Source organism: Orycteropus afer, unplaced genomic scaffold (assembly GCF_000298275.1).
Source record: "Orycteropus afer afer isolate SDZICR_OR568_19922 unplaced genomic scaffold, OryAfe1.0 scaffold00099, whole genome shotgun sequence".
NCBI lineage: Eukaryota > Metazoa > Chordata > Mammalia > Tubulidentata > Orycteropodidae > Orycteropus > Orycteropus afer.
This window is the reverse complement of record NW_006921686.1, coordinates 3,996,029-4,019,267: the sequence shown is the minus strand read 5'-3', so window position 1 is coordinate 4,019,267 and position 23,239 is coordinate 3,996,029. Positions and strand designations below refer to the sequence as shown.

The 23,239-nt window shown below is 55.0% G+C and overlaps 2 protein-coding genes across 2 annotated transcripts in view; both read right to left on the bottom strand.

Annotated features, from left to right (window-relative positions):
* Positions 1-16,796, bottom strand: part of RSPH6A (radial spoke head 6 homolog A) — a 20,797-nt gene extending 4,001 nt beyond the window's left edge. The window contains exons 1-5 of the mRNA XM_007943059.1: positions 16,171-16,796; positions 8,234-8,471; positions 4,845-5,609; positions 1,836-1,980; positions 198-315 (exon numbers count right to left, since the gene is read on the bottom strand). Of these exons, the coding sequence (XP_007941250.1) occupies positions 198-315; positions 1,836-1,980; positions 4,845-5,609; positions 8,234-8,471; positions 16,171-16,796 (1,892 nt within the window). The remainder of the gene's footprint in view (positions 1-197; positions 316-1,835; positions 1,981-4,844; positions 5,610-8,233; positions 8,472-16,170) is intronic.
* Positions 16,797-17,042: 246 nt separating this feature from the next.
* Positions 17,043-23,239, bottom strand: part of SYMPK (symplekin) — a 38,088-nt gene continuing 31,891 nt past the window's right edge. The window contains exons 16-23 of the mRNA XM_007943058.1: positions 23,059-23,159; positions 22,170-22,260; positions 21,121-21,222; positions 18,917-19,104; positions 18,088-18,264; positions 17,867-17,962; positions 17,311-17,640; positions 17,043-17,189 (exon numbers count right to left, since the gene is read on the bottom strand). Of these exons, the coding sequence (XP_007941249.1) occupies positions 17,043-17,189; positions 17,311-17,640; positions 17,867-17,962; positions 18,088-18,264; positions 18,917-19,104; positions 21,121-21,222; positions 22,170-22,260; positions 23,059-23,159 (1,232 nt within the window). The remainder of the gene's footprint in view (positions 17,190-17,310; positions 17,641-17,866; positions 17,963-18,087; positions 18,265-18,916; positions 19,105-21,120; positions 21,223-22,169; positions 22,261-23,058; positions 23,160-23,239) is intronic.

Sequence of the window (23,239 nt, the reverse complement as noted above, 5' to 3'; positions counted from 1 at the left end):
TTACTGGCAATAACGATTTTTTTTTTTTTTTTTTGAGCCCCTGCGAGCTATGAGTCTTATGAGTCAAATCCACTGGATGGCAGTGAGTTTGGTTTGGTATTGGGAACTGAGGAGGGTGTCAACCCCGGGAGCTTCCTGAAGGGGGTCCTCCCACCCCCCTGCCTGCCCTGGTGAATTGCCCTCTGGCCGATACATACTTGCCAATGGCGTAGGTGTAAGCGCCGGGCCAGAGATTGGAGCGCACGACCGCCAAGGAGTACTGCGAGGACAGTGTGCTGGACAGGCGGGCCGTCCAGGGTGAAAGGTGCAAGATATCTGCCGGGCGGAGGGGCGGCGAGGCCAGGGGCTCAGGAAGCCTGCTGGGCCCTGCCTCCCCTAGTCCCCTGGAGGGCGGCGCGGGAGAGAAGGAAGGGAGGCGGGCAACCGGGGAGGGTTAGCAGGGCCAGGCACGGAACTGCGGGCGCTACGGACGTGCTGAACCCTGGCTGCAGACCACCTCTCACAGCCAGGCTTCATCTCACCGGGTTGCGCCTGTGAACCGTTGTTGTCGCCTTCCCGACAGGGTGGCCAGGACCCAGTGATAATGTGTACCTGCCACAGTATGTGGCAGCCAGTGCGACTCCCAGACAGGGGGTGGTCGCGGATCGGCACCCAGGTTCGCATCAGTTTGGACCAGGTAGCAGGGCAGGGCCCACAGGCAGGGGCTGAGCTCACGGAATTCTCAGTTCAGAACCCTCTCTTTCCACTTCCTTCCAGGCACCGGCTGGCTCACGCTCAGGAGATCCTCGCTGCGTCATCCCGAACACTTCTCAAGGCCCACCTCTGGAGGCCTCCCTCACCATGACCCCTCCACTCAAGGCCACCAGGGTCTCGCAGGATCACATCCCACACCTGAGCCACTGCCACTCGCAGGACACTGTTCAATACCCTATGAACGTGCTACTGCTGCCCTGAGACGGAGGCAAGTTGTGGTACCCATTTTAGAGATGAGAACAACACAGGCTCCAGGCATTTCTGACAAGGTATTGTTGTGGCGGTTATGTTTGTGTGTCAACTTGGCTGGGCCTGGTTGAGTGGCTGGGAAGCTGGTGGTAGTTATTCCCCATGATAAGACTGGCAATCAACTCCATGGTGGGATCTACCACAAGCAGCTGAGTAGCTGCCTTTGGGATGTGGTCTGCTTCCTGTATATAAGGAGAAGCCTTGGGAATGGTCTCTAGCCTATGGCATGCTTGGACCCTGCATGTAGCCGGGTCGTTGCTCAGCAGCCTGCCATGCTCTGCTGACCTTGGGACTTACAATGGACTTGAGTTAATGGCCTGCCATGTGGTTTGGTAACATCATCGGGACTGTGCCTTTTTACTTGTCAACCTTGGGGCTTCTCAGCCTCAGCAGCCAGCAGCTGTCTGAGTGAAGAAATGCCTCTAGCTCCAGTGGGCCGGGAGCAGGAGGCAGAGCTGGACCCCAAGGTTGAGGGGCTTTCACCCAGCCCCTAGAGCCTGGCACTTTGAACTTGGACTTAAAGCCTCCAGATTGTAAGAATAAACTCCTGTTTGTTACAACCATCCCATTTGTGGTATATTCCTGTCAGAGCAGCACTAGGGAACCAGAACAATTGTCTACAAGTAAGTAACTTTTGGATGAATGGAGACATGACTCCTTTAGTCCAGGGCCTAGCGGAGAGTCAGCGTTTGATATTGTCACTAGGCAATCACACCTGACCCACCTGGCTTTGCCACAGGTGGGGAAACCGAGCCTCAGAGACCTGGGCCAGAGAGCTGCTGCCAGGCTAGCTCACGCCGGCCCCGCCCCCACCGCGCTGGCCAACCCCTTACCTGCATCTTCTGACAGCGGTGTCAGCAGCGGGGGCCCGACTTCCTGCTCCACCTCCTGCTCCACCTCATCTGCCTTCTCTTCCTCCTCTCCCAGCTCCTCCTCTTCCTCCGACTTCTGCATAGGGTTCACCCAGGTGCAGCGGCCCTGGAGGAAGGGAGCAGGTCAGGGGGCATGCCGCAGGGCCAGAGCCCAGCCTGGGCCCTGGGGAGAGGTGAAGGGCCAGGTGGGGCTCCAGAGCACACCTGGGTCCTTGGGGACAAGGTTAGTCATTAAGGAAGGTGCAGAGAGAGATGGGACTGAGAGCCCCTGTTGCACTGACAAATGGGGGGGACTCTTGCTTCCTGATGCCCACGTGGCATCTGGAAAGTGGCCTTCCCCCACTTGTGCATCCATTCATTTATTGATTAATGAGCACATGCTATATGCCAGCTCGGAAGGAAGGTTGGGCAATCCACTTCCATAGTGATACTGCCTCGGAAACCCAAGGAGGGATCACTGTGAGTCAAGTCAAGTCAATGACAGGACTTTGGTTTGGGCTTGGCTCCCATAAAGACTGACAGCCTTGGAGACCCTGTGGTGCAGTTCCATTCTGTCCTCTAGGGGCGCTGTGGGTCAGAATCCCCTCCAGGCACTGGGTTTGGTTTGGGCTTTGCTTCTGTGAAGGTAGGAGCTCTGGTGGTGCAGTGCCTAAGGCATTTGACTGCTAACCAGAAGGCTGCGGTTCAAACCCACCAGCCACTCCTCGGAAGGAAGGTTGGGCAATCCACTTCCATAGTGGTACTGCCTTGGAAACCCAAGGAGGGGTTGCTATGAGTCGGGGCCGACTCAACAGCACATAACAACACTATATGCCAGCACTACCCTAGATGTTGGGGATACATCCTTGAGGAAAAGAAAATAAAAACAAACTCATTGCTGTCGAGTCAGTTCCAACTCATGGCGACACCTCCTTGGGTTTCTGAGGCAGTATCACTACGGAAGTAGATTGCACAGTTTTCCTTCTGAGGAGTGGCTGGTGGGTTTGAACTGCCAGCCTTCTGGTTAGCAGCCAGATGCCTTAGGCACTGCACCACCAGAGCTCCCCCGTGGAGCTGACACTGGGTGGGCCATATGATCCTGGGTCTGCTCATCTGTGCGATGGGCGTGTCATGGGCACCTCCCATTGGATTGTTGGTGGGTTACAGGAGACACTGAGGAGCCAATCAATGTTTGTGGAATGAATGAATGGATAGATGAATGAATGAATGAATGCTCCTAAGTGCCTAACATGAAGCCAACTTCAATTCCATCAACAGTAAAATGGGAACGATGGCTGCTCCCAGCTCTCAATAAGACACTGTAGGGTCAATAAAAGTTGATGGAATGAATGAATGAATGAGCACCCAGTGGGTGCTGCATGGAATGGATAAATAAATAAAATAGAGTCTGGGTACACAGTAGGCACTCAGTAAATGCAGGTCCACAATCTCTTATCCACAATGCTGAAATCCAAAAAGCTTTAAAAACCAAATGCTTCTTTTCTTTCTTTCTTTTTTGCCCTTCATAATTCCTTTGGCAGCACCCCTGAGCTGGACTGATGAGAGGCTATTCCTGTATTTTGTCAGAGGGATAAGAATACGCTTCAATGCAGACTGCAACTCCAGCCCCTTGCTTGGGGTGTTGCGTAATACACAATGTGTGAAGAAGCCCCACTGTCGCGGTGGTTAAGCATTTGGCTGCTAATGGAAAGGTTGGTGGTTCCAACCCACCAGCCGCTGTGCAGGAGAAAGATGCAGTCAGCTTAAAAAGATGCCAGCCTTGGAAGCCCTCTGGTGCAGTTCCACTCTGTCCTCTAGGGGCGCTGTGACTCGGAATACACTCAACAGCTGCGCGTTTGGTTTGGGCTTTGCTCCAGTAAAGATTGACAGCGTTGGAGACCCGATGGGGCAGTTCCACCTTGTTGCTTTTGGAAAATCTGAAGAATACTGAACTCCAAAAATGCACCCGGCCCCAAAGATCTCTAGCAGGAGCTTGTCAAAGAGTTATCTGTTAAATGAATGAATGAATGAATGAATGAACATCATTTAACTCAGAGCCTGGCAGAGAATTATTAGCCTGTGGCTTTGAGCTGCCTTCCACTGGATGCCGACTCCTGGAGATCCCATGTGTGCAGAGTAGAACTGCTCCACAGCTCCCTAGGCTGGTACCTTTCGGAAGCACATCTGCAGGCCTGTCTTTCCAGGCGCCTCTGGGAGGATTTGAACCGCCAACCTTTTGACTAGTAGTCAAGCGCTTCTGGCTACTCAGGAACTCTACAGAACAAGCGACATTATTATTATTAAAACCCCACTGTACAGGACAGAGTGGAACTGCCCCCCAGGGTTTCCAAGGCTGTCAATCTTTATAGAAGCAAAGCTCAAACCACACCCACTCCCATGGAGTCAATTCTGACTCACAGCGCCCCTAGAGGCCAGAGTGGAACTGCCCCACAGGGTTTCCAAGGCTGTCAGTCTTCACAGGAGCAAAGCCCAAACTAAATCCACTGAGGTCAAGTCCATTCCAACTCACAGCGCCTCTAGAGGACAGAGTGGAACTGCCCACAGGGTTTCCAAGGCTGTCAGTCTTCACAGAAGCAAAGCCCAAACCAAACCCACTGCCCTGGAGTCCATTCCGACTCACAGCGCCCCCAGAGGACAGAGTGGAACTGCACCACAGGGTCTCCAAAGCTGTCAGTCTTTATGGGAGCAAAGCCCTAACCAAATCCACTGCGGTGGAGTCCATTCCGACTCACAGCGCCCCTAGAGGACAGAGTGGAACTGCCCCGTAGGGTTCTGGATAATCTTTAGGGAAGCCCATGGTCACAGCTTTCTCCCATGGAGCTGCTGGTGGGTTCCAACCAATGATCTGCAGTTTGGCAGCCCAGCGCTTTAACCACTGCGATCCTGGACCCCCTCCTTATATTATTAGGAGACCAGCTGAGGCAGCCACCTGGGCTTTGCACGGCTAGGGTCCCCGCGGCCGGCCCTCACCTGCGGCAGGATGTGCTGCGTGTGGTGCACCCAGTTGGCCATGGAGTCGACCAGCTCGAGCACGGGGATGCCCTCGAAGTCCGGGTTCTCCTCGAACGAGTCCCGGCCCGCGCCGCCCTCCTCCTCCTCGTCGCCCTCCTCCTCGCCGAACTGGTAGAAGCCGAGCGGGCTGATGTGTGTGGCGGCCGAGATGCGCGCGATCTGGGCGCGCAGGTAGTTGGCCTCGTTGCCCGGGAAGGGGGGGTAGCTGACGACGGGCGCGTCCAGGTGGCCGGTGAGGAACTTCTTGATCTTGCGCGCGTGCACGATCTGGGCCGGGGTGACGTGCGGCAGCCGCGTCCAGGGCCGGCCCGGCTCGTTGCACACGAAGTACAGGTACTTGTTGGTGCCCGTGCGGCTCTCCTCCTTGGGGACCACGGGGGGCGGCTTCCACGTGGACTTGGGGAGCGTGTCGGCCGCCTTCTCCTCGTCCTCCTCGCCTTCCTCCTCGCCGTGCGTCTCCGTGACCTCCCCGGGGTCCGCCACCTCCTCCACGTCCTCCTCCTCGCCTTCTTCCTCGCCCTCCCGGAATTCCACCTCGGCCACCAGGTAGCTGCGCTTCAGGCCCAGTATCTTGCCCCAGAAGCGACACGTGAGGATAGGCTGTTGCTCCACCAGCTGCTTCAGGGCCAGGAAGATGCGGAAACTCTCGTCCGAGCCCAGGCCGATGCCTGCCTGCTCAAAGTAGAAGGCCATCTCCATGATGTTGGGCACCGGTGAATCTGTCTGGGGAAGGTGGGGTGGGAGGGCAGGGGGAAGGAAGCAGACTCTTCAGAGTTAAATCCAAAAAACCAAACTCTCTGCCATTGAGTCAGTTCTGACTCAGAATGACCCCCATTGGGTTTTGGAGGCTGTAAATCTACTGAAGTAGATCGCCCCATCTTCCTCCCCACAGAGCGGCACTACCCCACTCCAGAGTTCCTTTTCTAAGAGTTGTTATGTGCCCTGGAGTTGGACCCAACTCATAACGACCCCTCCTTGGGTTTCTGAGGCAGTGTCACTACAGAAGTCCATTGCCCAACCTTCCTTCCGAGGAGTGGCTGGTGGGTTTGAACCGCCAGCCTTCTGGTTAGCAGTCAAGTGCCTTAGGCACTGCACCACCAGAGCTCCTACCTTCACAGAAGCAAAGCCCAAACCAAACCCAGTGCCTGGAGGGGATTCTGACCCACAGCGCCCCTAGAGGACAGAGTGGAACTGCCCCACAGGGTCTCCAAGGCTGTCAGTCTTTATAGGAGCAAAGCCCAAACCAAAATCACTGCCATTGACTTGACTCGACTTGATTCATAGCAACCCCTCCTTGGGTTTCCGAGGCGGTATCATTATGGAAGTAGATTGCCCAACCTTCCTTCCCAGGAGTGGCTGGTGGGTTTGAACCTCCAGCCTTCTGGTTAGCAGTCAAGTGCCTTAGGCACTATGCCAGCAGAGCTCCTACGCTTTCTAAGAGTGAAGGGAGCTAAACCATTGTGGAACCCAGCCGCCTGTGCTCTGAGGGATGGCCACAGACCTGGTTCTTCCAGTGAGATGCAAGAGAAGCCCCTGGGCGAAGATAGGCATTGAAGGCTGGTGCAGCGGCAGCCATTTGTTGAACATGAAGTGGTTGCCTCAAGGGCCAAAAGTCATCAGGATGAAGAAGGAAGAGCAAAGTGGGGGAAGGAACCAGGATTCTTCAGTACCTCACACAGCTGCTTCAACTCTGACTGGTCGTCACCAGACTTCTGGCCGAGTGAGGTAACTTCAACATCTACCTGAACTGCTTGGGCCATTTTAACCAAGCCCTCAGGACTCTGGGTGGTGCGGACGGTTTATGCTCGATTACTAACCTAAAGGTTGGTGGTTCGAACCCACCCAGTTGCACCTGGAGAAAAGGCCAGGTCATCTGCTTCTGTGAAGATTACAGCCACCGAAACTCTAGGGAGCAGTTCTCCTGTGCAACACAGGGGGTCGCCACGAGTCGGAATCAACTGGAAGGCAGTGCATTTGGTTTTTTTTTTCCCCTTTGTTTCTGTTGCTTACAGCCCAAAGCAGTCCTACTGACTGCCCTAGGCAGAGATGGGCTTTATACCCAGGCTACTATGATGCTGCAAACTGCTCTCTGGGTTTGGGTTAAAGACTGGGAGGGAGGTGGGAGGTGGGAGATGGGAATGGGGGGGTGAAGGGGGAGTACAGCCCCCAGTGCCTCTTCACTGGGGAGCCACCTGGTGACTCTAAACAGCGTACACTTGACTGATGTGTGAGGAAAACAAACTTCTAAATAATGGCAGAGAGATCCTGGACAGAGTGGGAGAACAATGTGGAACAAAACTCAAAATCATAAAAAAAAAAAAAAAGAAGAAGAAGGGACCAGGTTTGCTGGTCTGATAGAGCCTGGTGGAACCCCTGAGACTATGGCCCCTAGCTGCCCTTCAGGTCTGGAATTGAACCCACTCCTGTGGCTTCCAGCCAAACAAACGACAAGCCTATGAGCTGAACATTTACATTAGGTAAACACACTCCTTGGAGAGAACAATCCTGGGAGAAAGAAGGGCTGTGTATGCACAGGGAGATAGCTCAGGGGGCAGGAGTGCATGGAGGGAAGGACACAGGGAAGAGGTAACTATCCGGAGGAAGTGGGAGGGGAGCTGTTGCATTGTGGGAGATTACAGTCAATGTCATGAGACAAAGTGTATGTGAACTGTTGTATGGAAAATGAATTTGCTCTGTAAACTTTCAACCAAATCATAATAAAATTTAACAAACAAACAAAAAGAACACCTTGCCAAATTTTCAGCACTCACTCCATTCCGTAAACACAGAATTCTAGAACTGCATATTCTAAAGATGGTAGACTGTAACGGGCCATGCATGGGTAGAAGAACTCTTTGTTGTTGTTATGTGCCGTCCGAGTCGGCCCCGACTCATAGCGACCACTCCTTGGGTTTCCGAGGCAGTATCACTACGGAAGTAGGATTGCCCAACAGAAGAACTCTTAGCGAGCTTCAATTTACAAAGCAGAAAACAGAGCAAGCAATTGACTCAATGTCGCAAGACGTCAGGAGGCAGTGAGTTTCACAGGAAAGGTGTGCAGGGGAGTTTTTTTCTGGAGAAAGGGGTAACTGAGGGATGATGCGAGAGGGGAGCCTCCATTTCCACGTGTCCACCGGAGTCAGCTTTGTAAAAAGCAGAGCTGACCTGCTCTTGCCTCTGCTTCAAACCCTCCCATGGCGCCCGGAGCCCTCCTCTAGGAGTCAAGGCCTCTGCGGGGCCCCGCCCTCCAGGTACGTTTCCGATCATGCGCAGTCTCCCTCACCTCCAGGCCTCAGCGCAGGCCGCCCCTTGTCCCACCGCGGGGTTCGGTCCACGGGCTCACTCACCACTTCCTCCTCCATCTCCTGTTCGCCTTCGGCACCACCACTGCTCCGGATGAATAGCGCCTTCTGCTTCTCCGCCATCTCGTAGGTGGACTGCATCTCGGGGTCGTCTCGCAGCGTGTCCGGCTTGGGGTGGAACCACTCCCACTGCGTGGTGCGGTTCAGTGGCTCCAGGATGGACAGGGGATCCTCGGGCCGCTGGTTCAAGATCTTGGTCAGCAGATTCACCAGATGCTCGTACCTGCCTCAGTAGGGGATTGGGGGGGGAAGCTCAGTGGGCTCACTGTCGCGGGGCGGGGGACGACAGCAGGAAGGAGAGAAAGCCTTTGCCCGGATGGAGCTGATACTCTCAGGGGTGAGACGCATAGTCATCAAATACGCAAACCGTAGTACGTCAGAGACAGAGCCCTGGTTGTGAAATGGTTAGGAGCTGGGCTGCTAAGCGGAAGGTTGGTGGTTCGAACCCACCCAGGGGCTCCATGTGAGAAAGGCCTGGCAATCTATTCCTGTAAAGATTACGGCCTAGAAAACAGTTCTGCCCTGTCACGTGGGGTCACTTTGGGTAAGAAATCAACTTGGACAGGACTTACCCATCCCAGTGGTCATTGCTGGTGGTCACTGACTGTCAGTGGGCAGTGCTGGTCATCGCTGTTGTTAGTTAGTTACCATGGAGTCTGTTCCCTAGGGGGTTTTCAAGGCCGTGATCTTTTGGAAACGGATCACAGGCCAGTCTTCCAGTGCAACTCTGGGTGGGTTCACACTGCCAGCCTTTCAGCTAGCCATCGAGCACTTAACCATTTGTGCCACCCAGAGACTCCTGTAATTGCTATGGAGACCAATAAAGCCAGGAACAGGGACTGGGAGTTTCAAGGACAGGAGATAGTTGGCAGTTTTAAATAGGGAAGCCAGGGAAGGTGTCACCTAGGGACGTTTAAGCAGAGATCTGAATGACGTGAGGGGGCAAACCATGCAGCTGCTGGGGGAGAGAGTGCATTGGGCAGAGGGCATGGCAGATGCCTACGTCCTGGGGCAGTCTATGAATTGGACATGATCCTGATACCAAGACACAAGGGTACTAGGAGAAGATAATTCCATGCCTGTTTCATTTAGGAATATATAGATGCAGATACCCTAAGGAAAATGTTAGCAAATGGTTAAATTTCTCCTTCGGTTTCTAACAAGGATGAAACATCATGAGCAAGTTGGACGGATGCCAGCCAGGGATGCAGGACGGGACTGAGTGGAAAGAGGAAAATGTGATTTATCCTGTTAATATCATGTTAATATCTTAAAGGAGGACCATTTCCTGGAGAAGGATGTCATGCTCTATAAAGTGGAGGGTCAAGGAAGAAGGGGAAGCCCTTTAAAGAGATGGACTGACACAGTGGCTGCAATGATGGGCTCAGGTACAGCAAGGATCGTGAGGCTGGGATGGGACTGGGCAGTGTTTCATTTGGTTGTGCACGGGGTCGCTGTGAGTTGGTGGCAAGTCGAGGACACCCGACAAGAACAATGTAACCTCACTGGATCTAGAGAAGTTGGTAACAGTCAACATCTATTCATGATTAAAAACAAATAATGGTAAGAATAGTAAGTAATTTTTAAAACCTACCCTAGGTAATTTAGACTAGTAGGTAATTTTTGTAATCCTGTAAAACAGAGTTGACTCATAGCGACCCCTCTTGGGTTTCCGAGGCCATAAATCGTTACGGAAGTAGATTGTCCTGTCTTCCTTCCACGGAGGTTCAGGTGGGTATGAACCACCAACCTTCTGGTTAGCAGCCAAATGCCTTAGACACTGTAATCCATAACACATGCCAAGCATAATGGTGAAAGACTGAATATTTTCTCCTGTGGGATTGGGAATGAAGATGCCCACTTTCACCAGTTCTGTTTAACACTGTATAAGGAGCTCTGGTGGTACAGTGGTTAAAGCATTAGGTTGGTTACAGAAGGCTGGAGGTTCAAACCCACCAGCCACTCCATGGGAGAAATATGAGGCAGTCTGTTTTGGTAAAGATTGACAGCCTTGGAAACCTGTGGGGCATTTCCACTCTGTCCACTAGGGGCGCTGTGAGTCAGAATCGACTCATCTGCCATGGATTTGGTTGGGGTTGGCTTTCAAAAAGACTGACAGTCTTGGAAACCCTATAGGGCAGTTCTACTTTGTTCTCTAGGGGAGCTGTGAGTTGGAATTGACTGGATAGCAGTGGGTTTGGTGTTTCACATTGTACTGGAGGTCCCAGCCTATGCAATATGGCATGAAAAAGAAAGAAAAGGTGTAAGGATTAGGAAGGAAGAAACAAAACAGTCATGGTTTGCAGGTGGTATGATTGGGGATGTGCCTGGGATGTGGAGGAACAGTGAGGTCAGTGTGGCGGGAGTGTTGGGCCTGTGGGAGAAGAGGCGGCTGGAGTGAAAACAGTGTTAGAATGGCTTCCATCCACCCGAGCCAGGCACCGTGCTGGGCACCAGGCTATGCTAAGTCCTCACCACAACCACTGACCCAAGGGACACTTAACGGTCCCCACTCTGCAAGTCATGAGGTCACACAGTGGTGGCACAGCCAGGATTTGATGGCATGATTTCAAAGCATATGCATGTAACTCCTCCACCCCTCACCTGTCAGTTTGTTGTACTATGAATCTAGGAAATTTGGAAGTTGTCAAAGAAGAAATGGAACACATAAAGATCAACATCCTAGGCATTGGTGAGCTGAAATGGACTGATATGGCCATTTTGAATCAGACAATCATATGATCTACTATGCTGGGAGTGACAAATTGAAGAGCAAGACAGGGAGATATTGCATTCATCATCTATCTTGAAGTACAGTGCTGCCCGTGATAGGATAATATCCATCCATAGACCTACAAGGAAGACTAGTTATACAGCAGCCACTAAAGGCAAAGACATATGCACACCCATGTTCATCGCAGCTCTATTTACAATAGCAAAAAAGTTGGAAACAATCCAAGTGTCCATCAACTGAGGAATGGATAACCAAACTGTGGTACATACGCACAATAGAATACTATGCAACCCTAAAGAATAATGTGGGAGGAGCTCTGGTAGCATAGTGCCTAAAGCACTTGACTGCTAACCAGAAGGCTGGCGGTTCAAACCCAACAGCCATTCCTCGGAAGGAAGATGGGGCAATCTGCTTCCGTAGTGATACTGCCTCGGAAACCCAAGGAGGGGTCGCTATGAGTCGGGTCTGACTCGATGGCACATAACAACAACAACAAAGAATAACGTAGAATCTGCAAAACACCGCGTAATGTGGATGAACTTGGAGAATGTTATGCTGAGTGAAATAAGTCAATCACAGAAGGACAAATATTGTATTAGCCTGTTATTGTAAAAGTCAAGGAATGGTTTATATATGGAAGGAAATTTTCTTTGTTGGTTACAGGGGTGGGAGGGTAGGGTAGGGAACACTGTTAGATAGATAGACGTTAAGTACTGATTTGGGTGAAGAGAAGGGCAGTATACCAAATGTGAGTGATCAACATGGTGGCATTGAGGAAGAGGAAGACAGAGAGAGGTACATGGGAGGTGCAGACAACAAAGATGAACCTTTTTGCACATACAGTACTGCATTGTCAGTGAAGGCAAACACAGGTATACGGGTGGATAGATGGGTGGACAGGCTGAACTATTAGGTATGTCTATGCAGCAGGGAGTGTACCCAAGACTATGTATAGGGTTGGCAGACAATGGTTCTACAAGTGTATTTGTATGTTCTGTAAGAACTCCCAGGGGTATAGTAGAGCTGACAAGGGACAAGGTTGTAGTCACTTCTTGGTCACAGCCAGCTACCCAGAGGGACTGAGTAGTTGAACCTGTTGGCTTGGTACCACAGTCACAGGGGACACCAAGCTCAATTGGTGTAACATACTACACAAAACATTGTTCCACCTCCTACTTTGGCGAGTAGCGACTGGGATCTTAAAAGCTTGCAAGCAGCCATCTAGATGCAACGAAGGGTCTCTCTCTGTCCAGAGCAAAGAATGAAGAAAACCAAAGATTCATGGAAACAATTAGTCCTTGCGACTGGTACACCATGTGATCCTCAACCTATACGACTATAAGACCAGAAGAACTAGATGGTGCCTGGGTACCACTGTCAACCACTTAGAGAGGGATCTATGTAGGAGATCCTGGATAGAGAGGGAGAACAATGTGGAACAAAACTCAAAATCATTTGAGGGGGAAAAAAAAGGGGACCAGGTTTGCTGGTCTGATAAAGCCTGGTAGAACCACTGACACTATGGCCCCTAGCTGCTCTTCAGGTCCGGAATTGAACCCACACCTGTGGCTTCCAGCCAAACAAGACAGGCATAAGAGTTGAACATGTACCTGAGGTAGATACTCTCCTTGGAGAGAACAATCCTGGGAGAAAGAAGGGCTGCTTATGCACAGGGAGACAGCTCAGGGGGCAGGAGTGCATGGAGGGATGGACATAGGGAAGAGGTAACTATAGGGAGGAAGTGGGAGGGGAGCTGTTGCATTGGGGTAAACTGTCAATGTCATCAGACAACGTGTATGTGAACTGCTATATGGAAAGTGAATTTACTCTGTAAACTTTCACCCAAATCACAATTTAAAATAAATAAATAAATAACATGTTTAGCATTTGTCAAGCTGAAAGAACTGAAGAAAAAAATTCAAGCCTTGGATTGCAATACTGAATGATTGTATGGATAAAATACTGAATGGTGCAGGAAGCACCAAAAGAAGATGGAAGGAATACACAGAGTCACTGGACCAAAAAGAATCGGTCGATGTTCAACCATTTCAAGAGGTGGCATATGATCAAGAACCAATGGTATTGAAGGAAGAAGTCCAAGCTGCACTGAGGGAATTGGCAAAACAAGGCTTCAGGAATTGATGGAATACCCATTGAGATACTTCAACAATTGGATGCAGTGCTGGAGCCCTTCCTTGTTTATGCCAAGAAATTTGGAAGGCAGCTACCTGGCCAACGAATTAGAAGAGATCCATATATGTGCCCATTCCGAAGAAAGGTGATCCAGCAGAATGTGGAAATTATCAAACAATTTCATTAATATCACATGCAAGTAAAGTTTTGCTGAAGATAATTCAAAAATGGTTAGAGCAGTATATTGACATGGAACTTCCAGAAATTTAAGCTGGATTCAGAAGAGGACGTGGAACAAGGGATATCATTGCTGATGCCAGATGGATTTTGGCTGAAAGCAAAGAATACCAGAAAGATGTTTACCTATGTTTTTTGACTATGCAAAGGCATTTGACTATGTGGATCATAAGAAATTACAGATAGCAATGTGAAGAATGGGAATTCCAGAACATTTACTTGTGCTCATGAGGAACCTGTACATAGACCAAGAGGCGCTCTCATTGAAACAGAACAAGGCGATACTATGTGGTTTAAAATCAGGAAGGGAGTGCGTCAGGGTTGTATCCTTTCACCATGCTTATTCAGTGGGGACGCTGAGCAACTAATCCAAGAAGCCGGACTATACGAAGAAGAACGCACATCAGGATTGGAGGAAGACTCATTAACAACGTGTGTGCAATATGCAGATGACACACTTTGCTTCCTGAAAGTGAAGATGACTTGAAGCACTTACTAATGAAGATCAAAGATTTCACTATGGATTACACTTTAACATAAAGAAAACACAAATCCTTACAACTGCACCAATAAGCAACATCTTAAATGGAGATAAGATTGAAGTTGTCAGGGATTTCATTTTACTCAGATCCATGGAAGCGACAGTCAAGAAATCAGATGACATATTGGACTGAGCAGATCTGTTGCAAAAAAACCTCCTTAAAGTGTCAAGGAGCAAAGATGTCACTTCAAAGACAGAGGTGCACCTGACTCAAGCCATTTTTTTTTTTTTTAACTTATTTTACCTTATTTTATTATTCCAAGCCATGGTGTTTGCAGTCACCTTATACGCATATGAAAGCTGGACAGTGAATAAGGAAGACTGAAGAAGAGTTGCTGACTTTGAATTGTAGTGTTGGTGAAGAAGACTGAAAACACGGTGGATTGCCAGAGGACAAACATCTGTCCTGGAGGAAGTGCGGCCGGAAGGCTCCTTGGAAGCAGGAATGGCCAGACTTCATCTCACCTGCTTTGGTCATGTTGTCAGAGGGGACCATTCCCTGGAGAAGGATGTCAGGCTTGGTTAAATGGAGGGTCAGTGAAAAAGGGGAGACCCTCGACAAGGAGATGGATCGACACCGTGGCTGCAACGATGGGCTCAGGTACAGCGAGGATTGTGAGGCTGGCGCAGGGCCGGGCAGTGTTTCGTTCTGTTGTGCATGGGATCGCTGTGAGTCAGAGCCACTAGATCACACCGGACAACAACATACGTAACTGGGCCGTGTGGACACCCTTTGTTAGCAGTCCTGGGTGTAGTGGGGGGCCACCCAGGAAGTTGGTAACGGTAAGAAATGGTGAGCCAGGGGCAGCTTTGGCCAGGGCTTTTTGGGAAAGGACCCAGAAACTCCCAAGGGTTGGGAGCTGTTGGGGAACAGCAAACAAGAGGTTAATTTTGCCTGGACTCTAGGATCTGAGGTAGGAAGTACTGACTAGAGCGGAAGTTTGGAGAGGGGCAGGGCCTTGAAGGCTGGAGTGAGGAGCCTGTACTTGGTCCTCAGGGCACAGGGGAGCCACGGAAGGTTCTGAGCAGGAGGGGGGGAATGGGGTGCTCATCCTCCAACCTCATCTCCTCCCACTTCCTGTGCTCCCCGGGTTCCAGCCCCACCAGCCTCCTCACTGGTGCTCAAACACGGAATCTCAAATCCTGGGCATTTGCTATGCCTCTGACCTGACCACCCTTCCTCCAGACACCTACAAGTTACTCTCCGTCACCTCCTTTTTAGGTCTCTGATCAGATGTCACCCCTCCCCCATCTCCGACCTCACCCTGTTACACACTCACTGCCTGTCCCCCGGGCCCTTAGTTTCCACCTTAGCCCTTATCACGATGTTTATTTTCCTTTTTGCTAGTAATAGGTGAGCTTCAGAGGATGTCACGGGCCGAGAGGCGTACTGTCACTGCTGCTGAATAGCTTTAGCAAGTTCCTCCCTCGGGCAGGGACGCTTAGTGGATAAGAACAAGGCCTCAAGAGCCAGACCACTTGTGTTGGAATCCCTGCTCTGCCACATCGTAGCTGTGTGATCTTGGACCAACACCCTAACCCCTCTGTGTCAGCGTCCTCCCCTGTGAGACGGAACAGGGGAGTGATAATCTCAGTATTGTGAGAAGCAGATATGGGTGTGTCAAGTGCCTGGCACTGCGGCATGGTAAATAAATGCTATCGTTAGCACACTAGGAGCTCTGGCACGCTAGTGGTTAAGGCATTTGGCTGCTGACCAAGAGGTTGGAGATTCAAATCCACTTGCTCCTCCAAGAGAACAGTGAGGCAGTCTGCTTCCATAAAGACTGATAGCCTTGGATACCCAATGGGGGTCACTATGAGTGGAATCAAGATGGTAGCAGTGAGTTAGGGCAGTTTCTGTGTATTGTTAGCCCAGGAAGTCCCAGCTTACTCCTACCTGCCCTTTCATGTTACGTACATTCGCCCTCACTGTGAAAGGAGTGAACCACCCACCCCCTGCCTCAGCACCTGCTCTCTGTGCAGCTTTTAAATCCTGAAAAGCCACTGAGCCTTTTCTTGCACTAAAATAAAACTAAGTAAGAACCATGTGTATCTGCTGATTTCCCTGCAAATTCGCCTTAAAGACGCTTGGGGCCTGCTCTCGTTTGTAACCAGGCACTGTCCGCGTTTATTCCCCGACTCCTGGTCTGAGACGCCCCAGAGCAGTTGCTGGTTCTCCGGGAAGGTGGTGTCTGACTGGTGAGCGCCCAGAGCCGGGGGAGGGTCTTGGCTCGGGGCCCTCCCCGCCCGAGCCCTGCCCCTCCCTGCCCTCCTCACAGGCTGAGGTCGCATTTGAAGCTGGTCTGCAGCAGGTAGGCCTTGGCGTTCTGCACGGCCAGCTCCCGCGGCTCCGGTTCCGGCACCTCCTCGTCGTAGGGCCCGAAGCCCAGCTCGGAGGGCGAGTAGTGGATGGCAGGGTCGTCCCTCACGTAGGGCCCGTGCTGGGTGCCCTCCAGCTGCAGCTCCTCCCTCTGGTAGGGGCTGAACTGGTCCAAGAGCTCAGACCGCGGGTCCTGGTAGGGTGACTCCAGGGGCAGCCGCGGACTGGCCTTGCGCTCGGCGCCCTGGCCCCTGCTTTCATCCCTGTAAGAGTAGGGCTGGAACTCCTGGGGGTAGCTGGCGCTTCCTGCGGGGTATGCCGCACCCCGCATCTGGGCTTCCGGAGCCGGGAAGGCCTCGGGCCCCTGCGCCAGGTTGGCCCGATGGTCCCAGAGCTCCTGACCCGCCTGCTGCTCTCTCAGCATCTGGGGGTCGTACTGCATCTGCAGCTGCTCCTCCGCGACCGAGGGCTGGTAATAATCAGGGTCCCAACTCTGCCACCGGTCAGGGCCGGGGCCCTGGGAACTCCTCCGGCGGGTGGGCCGCTCGGAAGGGGGCTGAGGGTTGGGAGGCGGGTCCCCCATGGCTCGAACGGGGAAGCAAGAGTTTTGAAAAAAAGGCTTGCAGATCCGCCGCTGCGCTAGCGTCGCGGGCTTCTAAGGACCAGGGCGGGGGCGGGCCGTTACTGGGGAGGGCGTCCGCGCAGGCGCCGCGCCGCACGCGGGGTTCCAGGCCGCACGCGGCCCACAGAGAGGAAGCGGCACCGACGCCCTCGTACTTTTTTATTTTTTGAAAGGCAAAGCCCCGCCCCCTTCCCCCTCCCCGCCAGGTCAGCTGTTCCCCTTGGTCTCGGGCTCCCCGGCCTCCTCGGCCGCGGCCGGGCTGGGGGTCTTGGCGGCGTCCTCGCTGGCAGGAACCAGAGCCTGGGGACTCCGCTCCTCCTTTGCGCTCAGCCCGCCCGGTGGTGCTGCCCCCTCCTGGTGACAGATACGAAAGGGGACCATCAGCGGCAGACTCCCAGCGCACACATCCCGGGGCGCCGGGGCCCCGGCGCCCGGGCTCGTGCGTTGCTTTGCCGCCTGCGGCGACAGTCCCTACCTTGGGCAGGGGCCCCTCCAGGCTGGAGTCCAGGAGCGCAGCCTCGGTCAGCCCCGAGTCGTCGTCCATGCTGATGAAGATGGCTGGGGTCTCGCACTCGGGCCCCTCCTCCCGAAAATCCATACCCTCCTCGGGTGGGGGAGGGCATGGCCGGGCTGTGGAAGCGGGGGCGGCGGAGGAAGAGGGGGCCCCCACTCCCCCGGGCTTCAGCTTCTGCTCCTCCTCCAGCTGCCGCTTCAGGGCCTTCTCCTGGGCCAGCCGCAGGCCGATGAGGTCCTGTGGCGGCCGGGGGGCCGGGGCCGGCGCCAGGGCCAGGGGCTCCAGGTCGTCCTGGGGGTGGGGAGGGGCACACAGACACGCAGAGTGGGTGGGGGCTGAGGATGGTGGGCGGGCGGAGCCGTGGGAGAGCGGGGCCCCTGCACAGGGAGCAGGGCTGCAGGTGGGCAGCGAGGCCCGGAGCAGGGTGGCCCAGGGAGCAGGGGCAGCTGCCCCCTCCACAGGGGCGTCCCGGGGTGGCAGTGGCTGGGGGCAGAGGCAGTGGCTGCAGGACCCTCACCTCTTCCAGGGGCCCCACAGGTGTCTCCTTGGCCTCAGGCTCCTGCTTGCCACTGGCCTCCAAGATGGACATGATGGAGTTGGGGATGTGAGCTTGCTGGAGCAGGTGGAGAGGACGAGGACTGTAGGGAGCGCGGCTGGGGACACCTCTTGTGCACCCCAGAGCCAGGACCCGTGGCAGTGCAGGGCCGCCCCAGCCAGTCCCCGAGACCCCTGGGGTACCTGGTGGGGTGTGAAGGAGCGGACGTGGGCCAGCAGGGGCTCACGGAGCTCGGGGCACTTGTCAAAGACGGCTGCCAGCTGCTGGGGCGGCAGCTGCAGAATGACCTGGAAGCTCTGGGGCTTGGTGCGTTGGCAGCACTTGACGAAGCCCTCCCACACCTTGGGGTACTTCCACACCTGGACAGGAGGGCGGAGACTGCTGAGACGGAGCCCTGCCGGCCCAGACGCTGATGCCCGCAGCCTCCCTGCCTCCCTCTGGCCGGCTTCCTCTCCCTCTGTAGGCGCCGGAGCGGGAGGAAGAGTCAGAGCAGGCCGGGTGCAAGAAGTGCTGCGAGGCCGCCGCCGCTGGCTCTCGGAGCAGCACTAGGCTGTCACACAGACAAGGCCTGGGAACGTGGGGGGACTTGTCTGGGCTCACACGGGTGTTCAAGGGGTGCAACTGAGCCCTGAGCCCTGGCCTGTCTGTGGTCACATGTAACCCTGGTGCCGATGCTAGTGGCAGCCTGGGGGCCAGTCCGGACGGGGGTCTGCGTTCTGTGCCACTGTGGTACTTTCTGAAAACCCAGACTTCTTGCATCTCTGACAAACCTGGCCTCTGCCAGCCCTCAGGCACTCGGATCCTGGCCAGGGGCACGGTCGGGGAGCAGCCATGCTTCCCTGGGTGCCTGCCTGAGTGGAGCACCTCTCCCGCCCTGCATTCATGTCCATGTCCACACTCCACACCCTGGGCCCTGTCTCCTCTCGGCAGGAGCTGGGGTTGAGGGGCGGGGCGGGGCGGGGCGGGAACAGCGGAACGGGCCTGCCCTGCGCCTGGCACCGGGGCAGTTACCTGCTTCATGATGAGGCGGGACAGGATGTTCATGACGAAGCCCCCGAGGCGGGGGTACATGGTCAGGGACTGGATGACGGTCCTCATGAGCAGCATGGGCAGGGGGCTCTGCTCCATCAGCTGCTGCATCACGACAGCCAGCACCTCCGATGTGTACACGTTCCGCTCAGCAAAGCACAGGTTGGTGGCTGAGGAGGCGAGAGTGGGCCTGTCCTCTCTGCCCAGCCGCCCCTCGAGGTGGTGGCCCAGGGCCTCTGAGAGATGCACCCTGCGGCCCACCCATGAGGCCCGACTTCCTGAAGCTCCCGGCCAGACATGAAGACACCCCCACCCAGCACAGGCCACCCCAACAGGGTGCTGGCTCAGCTGCTGGGAAGCCCCATGCCAGGCAGAGTGGGGAGACCGTGGCCCTCTTTGTGGGGCAGCTCTCTCAAAGGCCGGGGGGGGGGCCCCCGAAAAGCCATTGTCAACCCCCAGAGACCTGTTCTGGCTTGATGGAGGTGGGACAGCCGCCACCCCCAGTCAGAGAAGGCAGTTAGCTAATGACTTCCTTGAGCCCCACAAGGGACAGGAGAGATGGCCTGCCACTCCCCAGTCCTCATGTGGCAGGCGGCTTGTGCTGTGCCCGGGTGATGGGGACATGGGGGAAGATGGAAGATCGTGAGTGCGAGAAGCAGGCCTGGGCTAGGATGGGCACCCCAGCTTGGCACCCAGGGCCAGAAGGGAAGGGCCCAAGGAGGGCTGGCACCACAGAGCACCTGAGCAAGCAGGCCAGGGCAGACGTGGGGCCTGTCCCCTCAGGAGGGGGTGGCGGTACCCCAGTATTGGGAGGCTGGGCAGTGCCCTGATCGACTGTGCTCATGGGGGAACCTCAGAGCTGCCTTGGAACCCCTTCCCCAAGCACGACTCGCCATGTGTGTTGGCCAGGACGTCTTTATTGAGGCAGAAAGAAAGGCCCCTGACCCTTGAGAGGTTAATGGGGAGTGTGTGTGTGGGGAAACATGCCTTTGTGACCTGCAGCAAGGCCCTCTCTCCAAGCCTTTCCCCATCCACAGACCTCAGGGTGCTGGGCAGAGCAGGGGTTCTAGAGCAAGCCCATGAATGGGCACTGGGGGTGTGGGCACCTCGTCCTTGGGAGTGGGGTCCTAACCTGGCTCTGGGTGCCTCAGAGACCACACTCCTGCAACAGCGCCTTCCACCTGCCGGGCCTCACCCTACCGCTCTTCCACGTGATGGTGTTCCCTCTCAGCCTGATGTGGACTGGACCCCCACCCCCTGCGGGTCCCTCTCTTGCCCTTAACCCAGTCCATGGAAGAACGCACTGAGGAAGGCTAGTCACCAAATAGCTGAAGAAACCACTCTGATCTAACATGAAACAGAGAGGGCTCTCCCGCCTGCTCTCTTCAAAGAGAGAAAGATCAAAGATGTTTTCTACCAGTAGAGAGGGCAACAGTGGGGGCCTCCACCTCCATGGGAAAGGCTGGCCCTGGACTGAAGCCTCCCTCCAAGAGGGAGTATAGGGAGTTGAGGAGCAATACCCTGGGGCTTCATGGGGGCAGGACAGGGAGACCTGACCTTCTAAGTTGCCTCCACTTGACTTCAGAATCTGTATTTTTCCACTATACCACTTAGCTGCTGTGTGACTCTGGGCAAGTTACATAACCTCTCTGGAACCTGCTTCCTGGTTGTCACACTTACCAGGCAGTGTATGGTGAGGGTTCAGCAGGAGCAGACCTGCAGGGCACTTGGGGAGAGACTGGCTGTGAGTAAGCTCTTGGTGAATGGTGCTACAGTGGTGGTCACGCACCAGCCAGAGTCGGCCGCCCCGGTCCTTGTAGACCCAGGGTGGCCTCAGACTCTATTCTAGGTCCAGAGGTGCTCCGGTGCCCTCCTCTCGGGGACAAGTCCTGACTGACTCGGCTGGCCGGCTGGGCCTCTGGGCCCACTCAGCTATGGGGTGAGCTCCCTGTTCCTTGGGCTGGGGCTAGGCAAGGAGGGTACGCCCCCATTTCTCTGGGCTGCCCTGGGCCAGTGCACAGCAGGGGGCATCATTCCTTGGATGGAGAAAGGAGACAAAGGAGCGTGGAAGGAGGGCAAGGAGGGCTCTCTGGAGCTGAGGGGGCCGGGGCTGCAGGGGCCACACCCTCCAGTGGGACAGAGCCCAGAGGGGCAGGTGGGTGCCAGGCGTGCAGACAGTGCCTCACCTTTGATGATGGATTTCATGTCGCACTTCACAGTGTCGATGTTGTGTAACGCAATCAGAAGCTCTCCGGGGTTCAGGGGGGACAAGGCCGAGTTCCCTTCACCTGCAGCAGGTGACATGGGGGTCGGGGAGGTGATAGCGTGACGGCTGAGTGAAAAGCTGGGTTCAAATTCCCCAGCTTGGGGGCAGTGAGTGACACTAGACTCCCTTTGCTTAGAGAGGATTCTGGACCAAGGATTAGAGTATGGGGAGAGTGATGGTGAGCATTAGAGAACAGGGTGATAGGACTTCCCCAGACAGCTGAGGGCCTCCAGCCAGTCCCCTCCCTGGCCATGAGGGGTTCTACCCTCGTTAAAGCAATGCAGAGCATGTTAACACCCTTTCTGCCTCCGCACCACTGGGCTGTGCACCCATGAGGGCTGGGCCAGGATGGCAGGCTCACCACTGGGTCCCCCAGACCCATGCCAGCACATATGATTGTGGGCATTCAGGGGGACAGCACAGTCCAGGGGCCCGGGTGGAGTGGCCCCCTGGAGGCAGCAAGCTGGGGGAGACGGTACTTGGATGTTGCCATTCTGTGTTCTCTGACACTTGTACTTTTTTTTTTTTTTTAAATCACTGGATTATGGGTGACACTCTAGACAGCCTCAACCCTGCCTGCTGCAGCCGCTGGGTGCGGGCGGGAAGCCCCTTCTGTCTCACTTGGCTGTTTCTAAGTTGAGTGTTTCACTTTGTCATTGTTTTCACTGTGCCCAAAGCCTGTGTCAGCCACATGCTCCCACCCCCAGTTTGAGGGGCTCGAGCAAGACCTGCAGAAAAGCAGGGGTGGAGCCTGGGGCTGAGGACCTGAAGGACAGCTGGGTACTGGACAGGGAGGCACTTGGAGAAGGCAGGACAGTGACTGCCTGCTCTGGGGCACAAGTTCAGACACAGCATTGGGGCAGCCCCCAGAGACCGCATCAACCACCCCCAGCACTCCCAGCTCTGCCTCCTGTGTGGCCAGGGATGGAGGGCGGGGGAGACCTGGGGGAGCCAAGGGGTGTCACGTACCGTGCTGTGTGCCCAGCAGGCGGTTGAAGACCTCTTTCACCACGATGGGGTTGAGTTTGATGAGTTTGGGCAGGGCCTGGATCACTTCTTTCTACAGGGAGAGGGGAGGGGGGAGGTCAGATATATCCCCTCCCCTCTGAGCCACCCTCTCCACCTGCCCTGGGGAGTGGAGGGGCAGGATCGGGCCTTCAAACCCCTGCAAGCCTTGCTGTTCTCATCACTCCCTCCGTCCCACAGCGCTGCGTCTTGCCCTCCGCTCCAGGGCCCAACCTGCTCCATGGCAGCACGTCCCCGGGGCCAGGGAAGCGCTCCACGTACACACACGCACACAGGGCTCGCTGACTACAGCTGGGGACACGGGTTCACACAAGGCCCCGCAGCCTGTTAGGGACAAGACCAGGTCAGGGAAGAACATGCTTAAGGGGAGGGGCTCACTGCGTGCTTTACTCAAGACCTCAGACAACTGGGGGGAGGCACTGTGACCGTCATTTTGTCGTTAAATGCCATCGAGTCGGTTCCCACTCAGCATGACCCCGGGTGACAGAACTGCCTCCTGGGCTCTGCAGGCCGCCATCTTCACGGCAGCAGGCCACTAGATCTCTATCCGAGTTGCTGGGTGGGTTCAACCGCCACCCTTTGTTAGCAGATGAGCGCTTAAGCACTGCACCAGCAGGGGTCCTCATTTACAGAGGAGGAAACAGAGGCTCAGTGACTTGTTGAGGTCGGAGGCCAAGGCAGGGCTCAGTGTATTGGGCGACCTGCTACCTGGGCGTCGGGCTTCTGGGCGTGAGCCCACCTTTCTCTCGTTTTGCCTCTGGCTCGACTCCTGCTGCTGGCAGCACGCTGGCTGCGTGGCCCCACCCAGGCGGCAGGCATCCCAGGGCCCTACCTTCTCCAGACCGTTGAGCACGGGGATGAGAAAGCGGACGTCAGGCAGGCGCTTGTGGTACAGGTCACGGACCCGCTTCACCAGCTCCGGGGAGGGCGGCACTGCAGAAGGAGGGGGACAGGATGAGGGTGGGCCGGGTGCACCACGGGAGGAGGACGGGGTGTGCACTGGGGGAGGAGGA